The sequence below is a fragment of the Glycine soja genome, chromosome 4, assembly GCF_004193775.1.
Source record: "Glycine soja cultivar W05 chromosome 4, ASM419377v2, whole genome shotgun sequence".
NCBI lineage: Eukaryota > Viridiplantae > Streptophyta > Magnoliopsida > Fabales > Fabaceae > Glycine > Glycine soja.
In genome coordinates this window covers 33,412,105-33,422,623 of record NC_041005.1, presented here as the reverse complement: position 1 = coordinate 33,422,623, position 10,519 = coordinate 33,412,105, and the positions used below count along the sequence as shown (strand labels likewise).

Genomic DNA, 10,519 nt, shown 5'->3' with positions numbered 1-10,519 from the left:
TTAAAATCATCCTTAATATCCTTTTACCCTTATCATGAAATAAAGGTGGTAATTGATTGGGTAAAATATGTTTTTAGTATTTATATTTTCATTGAATCTTGTTTAAGTTCATGAACTTTCATATCATGCAATTTAGTCTTTGAACTTTATACGAAATGTTTTTATAGTCCCTTCTCACAACCTAAAGTTAAATAGCATGCAAGAATTGGGAGTGAACATAAGGACCAAAAACACCTTTTTTTTTAAATAAAGTTTAGGGACTAAACTATCTAATATGAAAGTTTGGGGACTAAAAATAAGATTCAATGAAAGTATAAAGACTAAAAACATATTCTACCTTAACTAATTTTGTGTTTAGCGTTTATCATAACAATAAATAATTAATCAACTAACTAAAATAATAACACTTGTTTTCTACATGATGACTGACTTTTAAATGTCTATAAACTAAGAAAAGAGATGGCTTCGAGTCTTTTATTTATACATTATGCAATCAGAGTCTGCTAATGAAGAAGAGTAGTCACGATTATTAAAATTAATGATTGTATTTTAGCTTAATAAATTCTTAAATTTTAATTAATTCGTAAGAGTAATTAAATTTAGTTTAAGTGTTGTAATTAGTTAATTAATTATGAGATGATCGTTTGTTATGTTTATGTCTATCTTTATACATATGTCATGAGTTTTGGTGAATTTTATAGAGTTTGGATCTAAATGAATGGGTCTTGAGTTATAAAAAATGGGGTGGCTGAGTTTAGTGAAGTGAGGTGTGAAGAGAAGGAAGTGAGAGAGTCATAACCTCTTTACAAAACCCTTGTAAATTTGAAACTCAAATCAAAATTTCATTCTCTACTCTTTTCCTTTTTTTCCAAGAGAACCCTTTTCTTGAGGGCTTGAGTTTTAGTCCTCCTTGTGCAAAAGGAAGCTCATTTCTCCTTTGTTTCTTGTTCTTTGGGCTGTTCCTAGTGTGGTAAGGACCTCTATTCTTCCTCCCTTTGTTCCATTTTTGTTTTCTCATAGAACATCCATGGGAGCTCATGAAACAACTTGGTTTTTGGGGTTTTGATTTTGTTTATAGTTGTTTTTGGGTTTGGGGTTGAAATATAATAAATCATTCTAGAAAAGGGGGTTTGAATAGTGTGTTAGATAAAAAATTTTATCTTTTCGCAATATAGGTGATTTATACACAAACCAGTTCACAAGGACTATCGTCCATTGAAAGGTATATTTTTTGCAAGTAGTAAATAGTAAATGATTATCGTGCAGTAATTTATAGACAACAATTTTTAATGAAAAACTTGTGTGCAAAGATGTGTCAATAATATGCCTTAAAAATACTATTGGCTCACTAAGTAGAGACAATCAGTTTTATATTGGTTCACTAACATGAGCTACATTCAGTTTTCCTTTACTAACTAGTAAAGGGTTCCACTAATCAATATTGATTATAACAAGTATTCTGTCTTGTCACTCCTGGCTTACAAGTATTCTCTGGGCCGCTATTAGCACAATGCTTAAATTCCCATTGAATATAGACATCCAAGTATTATTTTATCACCAAGCTACTCCTGGCTTTCTCAAACAACCGTTTGAAATAGAATCAAAGATTCCAACACTCATAGAATGTGCTTAGAATCAAGAACTTAATCTCAAAACAAGACTTTGCTAGGAAAATAATAAACTTAGCTCATTATGTTTCTCTTTTCAATTCTTGGCTTGATCACTTTTTTCTTTTCTCAATTCTTTTGAATGTTGAAATGACTTTCCTTTTATAGCTATTGGAGGAGCAGATCTTCACTGGGATCTACACATTCAATATTTGACCGTTGTCCATCTTTATGGTGTATTGACAGTTGGAGATGCGAATCTTTCTAAATAAGGCAAGCTCTTTACGATTCCAAAAATGGATTGAACTTGAATTGATCCTTTCTAAATCTGTCTCATTCATACTATATATAAAATGTTAGTTTAATTCAAGTAATGGAGAACAATCTTAAGATAGACTGACAAGACAAATTATAGTATGAACAAATCCACTCTTTATTTGACTACACTATCAGAGATAGAAATATTTATGAAAGTGTTTAAGAATCCTTTCAAGATGTGTGTTAATAGCAATATGGATGATCCAAGTTTTCAAGGTTTGTTCTATTAGTAGCGCATTGGACGCTAGCTATTACTTTTGAAAACCAGGTACACAATAGTAGAGTGGACAACAATCATAAACAAAGTTGAAGTATAAGAAGTCACTACCATAATGCTTGTATTTGATGTGTCTTCTACTTGTACATGTGAATCATTAGTAATCATAATTAAATTTATATCTTTGTTATTCATCAAAACTAAAGGGAATAAATGAATCGCTAGTGATGGGTAATCCAATTCTAACAGGGGTGATGTGTGGACAAAGGTCCTCCCTTGGACCCAAAGCTTCTCATTTTATCTTCTTTCTTCACAAAGCTCTCTTTCTTGGTTCTATGAAGGTAAGTGAAGCTTAAATTCATGTTTTTATGATGTGTTTGATGTTTAAATGTTTATTTCTAGATTTGGATGCTAACACTATGTGTTTTTGAAATTATTGAAGCATTAGGTGTCATTTTGGAAAGCCATGGAGTGATTTTTGAATTTCGTTGAAAGTTATCGACCTTTGGCTTAAGTGTAATGCCTTGATTATTGACATTTCAATGGCTCACACTCTATGATACTTCACATGGTGGCACACCACTCAACATTTTTGTTGGTCAAAAACCTTTATGGGTAGCCCTTTCCGAGGCCTCGACAATCTGCTTTAGCTGCTTCCAATATCAATGACTATCCCCCATAAACAAACATGAGACTTTTCAACATGCTTTGTCCTCACTCTCACTTTCTTGGAAACTTCCCAAAAGGTCACCCATCCCATAATTACTCCAAGCCAAGCACACTTAACTGTGAAGTTCTTAAGTGATAGGCTACTAAAAAGTAGACGCATCTTGTGGTATAGGTAGTACCAATTAATTTTTTTAAGTCATCCTCAACTATATAGTCCCATAACTACATAGCCTTGGATCCCTCTCATTTGGGTTTGATTTTTCTGGGGTGTTATGTTAAGAATGAGTATTTTGGGGCTTAAGCGCAAAGCTTAAACATAAGTATTTTGGGATTTAAGTGTCGGGCTTAAGTGTGGCACTTAAATACAAGTATTTTGAGATTTAAGCATGGGGCTTAAGCACAAATATTTTGGGGCTTAAGCATGGGGCTTAAACACAAGTATTTTGGGATTTAAGGTTGAGGTTTAAGCACGAGTATTTTGGGGCTTAAGTGCAGGGCTTAAGCACGAGTATTTTGGAACTTAAGCATGAGGCTTAAACACAATTATTTTGGGGCTTAAGCACGAGTATTCTGGGGCTTAAGCATGAAACTGAAGTGAGCTTAGTTTTCTATTACATATTCAAATACGATTCTCTAGATGGATGCTGAATGCAATTAACTTGTTTTATAAACTAATATAAGATTATTATGTTATGTTTGGTTAAATGTATGAATATGGAGATTGATAAATGCTAATTTTCGAAGTGATGATATATGTATGTGTCTTACTGGTCATAGTATGATATACTCTTAATTGTTTAATTGAGTTAGATTCTTGTTGTACTCATGCAACTCACATTCATATGGTGATATTGGTGTTTGAGTACGAGAATTTGATTTGTGAAAAGCCTCATGGTGTTAATGAACTAGGTAAGAGTTCATGGTTGGTGAGTGAGATATGAATGATGAATTGAATCTATATGAATATTATTTGATGAGGTGAATGTGTTGATAATCAAAGACGGTGTATGATTGTTGTGGATGATAATCTTTCTTTGAAAACCATCCATATGTGGGAAAAGGAGTTAGTTATATCCTTTGGGAAGATTTTTTGTTGTTGGAAAATAGTAAGCTTGGAAGGGTGAGTTCCATGCCAAAACTCTACCTCACTAAAGTGACCTGGGGTCTCACCTAATGGGGTATCTTCCTAAGTACAACCTATATGTTTTGACTTCGAATGACATGTCGAGGTGTTAAGAACTACTTCCCAAGGGGATTAGTTGTAACACCCAGAAAATTATGACTTAGTCAGTATGCATATCTATTATTCTCTAAGAAATTGTCTGTGCTTGAATTGGCTATGGACTATGATTGATTTAAAAACCACAGTGTTAATTTGTTTCCTAGTGATTAATTGTCTATGATAGTTTACTCATAATTATATTTTCCTGTGAAATTTTGTATGTTGAATTGATTCTCTTTTAGAAAAGAATATATATTTGATCATCATGATTTATTTAATTATGAAAAATACTTTAAGTATTAATTTTATAAATATTTAATTGGTTAGTTTTCACTCCTAAATCTAGCAGAAGATTAGTTTCTATTGCGAAAAATATTTCACAGGGAAAGGCGACACTATGTAAAATTTTTTTACAATGTAAAATTCAAATTCCCTCACCAATGGTAGAAGGAGTTGAACCAACCACTTCCCCCAATCCCAACCTGAACCAACCTTAACCAACTCAACGCACACAGACACACCCTCCTACATAAGGTTTTTTTTTTTTACAATGCATGCATGTACATATATAAGCTTCTTAATTACTCATTATTTTAAAACAACAACAACAACAACAATTTTAAAACAACAACAACAACAACAACACACACAAACACACTTAATTACTCATTATTTTAACACACACACACACACACACACACACACCATACATGTACATATATAAGCTTCTCAATTACTCATTATTTTAAAACAACCTTATACACAATTTAAATTATTTATCATAAATATAATGCATAATTTATATATTTTAAAACAAATATAGTAAGTCATTCATTTGAAGCACAATCGACTATTCAATAAAAATAAAAAAGCAAGTCATGCTACAAATTTTTTTAAAGATTAAAAAATAACATACATACTTAAAGATAAAAGATGAATAAAATACATGCACATGCTCATGCGTAACACATGCAATTAACTATTTTAAACATTAAAAAGGAATAATATACACTGAAGATTAAAAAACATGAATAACAAGCATGCATCATGGAACACCCTGATTTTCACTTTTCATATTTGGTTGTTTATTTATTCTTAATCTTGTGTTTTAAGTGTTGATAATTCTGAAATAGGATAATAAAGTATTAAATCATGTTATGATGACTAATAATTGGTTTCTGCATTGGTTTGTATTTATATGTGAAGAGATTTGCCAAAATGTGTAAAGACATGACCAACTGATTACTGATGGGATGTTACACTTGGTCTATATTATGTATTGGATAATATCATCAAAATAACAAATCCAATATATAAATTTTCTTACATGCATCTATTACTATATTAGAGAAAATTATTACAAAAATTTGTTAGGTTGATAAGCAAAGCAAATATGTCTGATTTAAATATTAGAGAAGCTTGCATAACATAATCTCATTGGGGTGATAAGAAAATATGTTTGATTTAAATATTAGAGAAGCTAGCATAACATAATTTGATTGGGGTAATAAGCAAATATGTTTGATTTAGATATTAGAGAAAATTATTAACCTCTCTCGTCACCCCACCACTGTGTACTATTACTTATTGGATATAAAATAAATATGTTTCTTCCTATTTCTATGAGTTTAGATTTAAATATGTTGGCAAGAGATAATTTTTAAGTTTCCTCATGCATCTCATTTAAGGCATCGAGAATCTAGTCATAATTTTCATTAAGTTCAGATTCAAATTTGGATTCAGATGAACTTAAAGATAAAGGAAGAGGTGAAAAAGCAATTTGATGCTGGCTTCTTGGCAGTCGCTCGATACCCGGAATGGGTCACTAACATTGTGCCGGTCCCCAAGAAAGATGGGAAAGTGTGAATGTGTGTGGACTATCGGGATCTGAATTGAGCCAGTCCAAAGGACAACTTTCGTTTACCGCACATCGATGTCCTTGTAGACAACACAACCAATTTTGCTATGTTTTCTTTCATGGACGGGTTCTCGGGCTACAACCAAATCAAGATGGCAATGGAGGGCAAGGAAAAAATGACGTTCGTCACCTTGTGGGGAACGTTTTGCTACAAGGGGATGTCTTTTGGGCTCAAGAACAATAGGGCAACCTACCAACGGGCTATGGTAGCATTATTCCATGATATGATGCATAAAGAAATTGAAGTGTACGTGGACGATATGGTTGCCAAGTCTAAAACCGAGGAGGAACATCTTGTCAACTTGCGAAAGTTGCTCGAGAGACTACGTAAGTACCGATTAAGATTGAATCTCTCCAAGTGTACTTTTGGGGTCAAGTCGGGAAAATTGCTCGGCTTTATCATAAGCCAGAAAGGGATAGAGGTGGACCCCGACAATGTGAAGGCCATCCTTGAAATGCCCAAGCCATGCAACGAGAAACAAGTCTGAGGTTTCTTGCGATGCCTGAATTATATAGTGAGGTTTATATCACAACTAACTGCTACCTGTGAGCCTCTCTTCAAGCTTTTACGCAAGAATCAGTACGTCCAATGGAATGACGACTGCCAAGCGGCGTTCGGAAGGATCAAGCAATGCCTTATGAATCCTCTTGTGCTTGTGCCACCTGTGCCTAGAAGACTCCTCATTCTATACATGAATGTGTTGGATGAGTCAATGGGATGTATGCTGGGGAAGCATGACGAGTCTGGAAAGAGGGAATGGGCCATTTATTACTTAAGTAAGAAGTTCACAACATGTGAAATGAACTACTCTTTGCTTGAAAGAGCATGTTGTGCCTTGGTATGGGCATCCCACCATCTAAGGCAATACATGTTGAGCTACACCACTTGATTGGTATCCAAGATGGACCCAGTCAAGTATATATTTGAAAAGTCCGTTCTCACCGGACAGATCGCTCAGTGGCAAGTTCTACTGTCAGAGTTCGACATTGTTTATGTCACTCAAAAGGAGATAAAAGGGAGCACCTTGGTAGATTACCTAGCTCAGCAGCCCATCAATGACTACCAACCTATGCATCCAAAATTCCCAGATGAGGACATCATGACCTTGTTCGAGGATGAGGTGGGCGATGAAGATAAGGACAAATGGATAGTGTGGTTTGACGGCGCGTCCAACGCACTAGGCCATGGAGTAGGGGCGGTTTTGCTTTCCCCCGACAATCAATGCATACCCTTCATAGCTAGGTTGGGCTTTGACTGTACGAATAACATGGCCGAGTATAAGGCATACGCCCTTGGGATCCAAACAGCAATCGACTTCAAGGTCAAGTTGCTCAAAGTGTATGGAGACTCAGCCTTGGTGATTCACTAGTTGAGAGGAGAATGGGAGACTAGGGATCATAAGTTGATACCCTACCAGGCCTACATCAAGAAACTAACAAAGTTCTTCAATGACATATCCTTCCAACACATTCCTAGGGAAAAGAATCAAATGGCGATGCACTTGCCACTCTGGCATCCATGTTTCAGTTGACCCTACATGGGGACTTGCCGTACATCGAGTTCAGATGTTATGGCAAGCCCGTACATTGCTGCGTAATAGAAGAAGAACAAGATGGTAAAACATGGTACTTCAATATTAAGCGATACATTAAAGACAAGGAGTACTGATCGAGGCCGTACCCGAATCAAATAAACATTAAAATGTAGTAACTAGGAAGTGATCCTAGGTCATTTCCCAACGAGCAATGATAAACCAAATGTTCATAACAGATAGTAGGAAATAGTAACAAATTGGGGGGGGGGGTTGTTTTCTTGTGTAAATTAAATAGCGAGTAAAATTGAATTAGAAAAATATCAGAATTAAAATACGTTGCTTCTCCTTGATTCACAAGCAAGTCTCTTATCCTAGGTTGCGAGAATTCATCCTTTATCAGTTTAACCACTTAATCCAACCCTAAATTAAATTACTAAGCGAAATTTAACATAAGACATTCATTATGTGATTAAGCAACACATACACCAATTACTCATAAACGATAATTAAGCATGAACGTAAATTAAGCGCAGAGACAATTAATCAAGCACTAAGCATGCATGAATTAATAGCAACAAATTTAGAGTAATTAGTGAAGAGGAAAAATTGAACATAATTTAATAGTAATAATAGAACCTCAAAGAGAACTACGCTTGATCCTCAAGAGAAAGCAACGTTGGGGACTTAGCCTTCCATTAATCAATAGATAACGAACTTATAAATTGAAGAACGAAATTTTATTGCTACTGGAATTGCAAAACGAAAAAATGTCTCAAAGAAAAAGCCTAAAACTAGAAAACGAAAATAGGGGAGAGAGAAGAGAGAAGAGAGGGAGAAGAGAGGGCCTAAACTAGAACCTTGGTACTGTTATATAGTTTTCCAGCCCCAAAGCTTACAAATCTGTTTTAAATCCAAGCCCATAAATAAAATCAAATCAAATCTAGATAAGATAAGATAAGATAAGATAAGATTGTAGAATAAAATAGTCTGTCCTCTTCAAATCCAAGCTCAATTCTGGATTCAAGCCCAATGCTTCATTAATTCTTGAAATTAGATTAAAAACAACAAATTAGCTGAATGGGTCCTAATAATAAAACTGCCTAATTAATTTGACAATTAAAATTAATCAGTACTTAAAATGGTGCAAAAAGGGTTAAGAAATAGGGGAAAATAATGGCACATCAAAACCCCCCATACTTAGCCTTTTGCACTCCTGGGCAAAATGAAATAAAGAACAAAATCCAAGGATATCAAAGAAAGACAAACAAAACATTTACATATTTCTCAATGAACATCAAGGAATGAAAGGAATGGGTAACATCTAACATGAAGAGATCCAAAGAGTCAAGACATTCGTGAAAATCATCCAAGCAACCCAATCATGGAAAAATAGTAAATATGCTCAATAATGAAAAGTGATAAAGCCTCACAAGATATACACTCTATCTCTCAAGTGTCTAGGCTATTGTTTACTCTCGAAGCACCCATGAAAACAAACACCACATAGACTTGGCAAGATTCTAAAATTGACAATCAACCCATAAACACAAGCACATGAGGATCAAAAGGTCTTTTAAAGGTTGTAATGGGGCCAAGGACAAGGTAGGGAAAAATATGGAATAAGTAACTGAATTTGCAGCAAAATCAAGTCCTCATATCAAGGCCTTATTTATTCAACTTCACTTCTTTTCTTCCTTTTTTTTTTAATAGTACGAATTTGGAGCAACTGAATTTTTTTTTTGATTGAATAGTGCGAAATTGAAGATTAAAGCAAGAACTAGGAAACATATATATACATCAAGCACGGCCAAAATAAAACATTAAGCATGGCCAAAAATCATATCTTCCAATGAAACATACCCCCCACACTTATTCCCAACTTATTCCCAAAACAATTCCAAAGCTCCAAAATTCCTTAAGGGTAAGGTGATATCATGGTTTTTCAATTAAGGCTTGTAATGAGCTTCGAAACAAAGAAAGGGGAACATAGGCTCAAAGGGGCTATCAAAGGAATTAATTCAAGGTAAGTCCATTTGGCTAGAAGTTTATAAGAACAAAATTGCCTAAATCATTTCCAAATATGCATGTGAATTAGGAAGCATCAACAAGAATCAAGCCAAGGCTATTGTGCAAGCAATCAATGGGGCAAAACACACCAAAAGATTATGATGATGAATGGCTCAAATTCTCACAAAGGTAAACTTATCAATTTCAAATTGAGCTTTCAAAACTATCATGACATGTAGAGGAAAAACAAGGATTTCAAATCACAAAATGTTAAGAGACTTTTATTTTCAGAACAATTACCCATTACTTGAACATATCCTATAATTCAAAGAAAAACATGCAAATTTAACACAAAAAAATTAACAAAATTAAACTAGAACCCAACAAAACTAACAAAATTAAACTAATTTAACACAACTATCAAAACCAAAACCAAAGAACACTCCCTCCATACTTAAACAACACATTGTCCTCAATGTAGCACAATTAAAAGATTAAAAGCAATTAAACCATCAAATAGAATCAGACAAATATAACGGAAATAACGGAAAGATCGCACCTCTCGCACGCAAGAGGGGAAAGGCAATTGTGAAATAACGGAAATTTTTGCAGGATCTACTTCAATGCCCTTATTGGAAATAATATGGCCTAAAACTATACCTTGCTCAACCATAAAATGACATTTTTCAAAATTTAGAGCAAGGTTAGTTTCAGTGCATCTATTCAAAACATTTTCCAGACTATCCAAACAAACATCAAAAGAGGATCCATATATAGTGAAATCATCCATAAACACCTCTATGCAATTTTCTAAAAAATTACTAAAAATACTAATCATGCACCGCTGGAAGGTACCAGGGGCATTGCACAGGCTGAAAGGCATCCTCCTATAGGCAAAAGTGCCAAAGGGACAGGTGAATGTGGTCTTTTCTTAATCCTCAGGAGCAATAGTGATTTGCATATAACCAGAAAAACCATCAAGGAAATAGTAGTGAGATTTACCTACCAGGCGTTCAAGCATCTGGT

At 34.3% G+C, this 10,519-nt stretch overlaps 1 protein-coding gene across 1 annotated transcript; it reads left to right on the top strand.

Annotated features, from left to right (window-relative positions):
- Positions 1–6,853: 6,853 nt before the first annotated feature.
- On the top strand, positions 6,854–7,620 carry LOC114410755. The gene is made up of 2 exons (XM_028374686.1): positions 6,854–7,309; positions 7,429–7,620. The coding sequence occupies exons 1-2, from the start codon at positions 6,854–6,856 to the stop codon at positions 7,618–7,620; spliced, it is 648 nt and encodes a 215-aa protein (XP_028230487.1).
- The last annotated feature ends 2,899 nt before the right edge of the window (positions 7,621–10,519 follow it).

Bases quoted from the DNA above. Each gene is read 5' to 3' on its own strand.
- LOC114410755 (XM_028374686.1), top strand. From the start codon at position 6,854: ATGGACCCAGTCAAGTATATATTTGAAAAGTCCGTTCTCACCGGACAG. The intron at 7,310-7,428 runs GTGATTCACTAG...ACACATTCCTAG, and splicing joins TGTATGGAGACTCAGCCTTG to GGAAAAGAATCAAATGGCGA.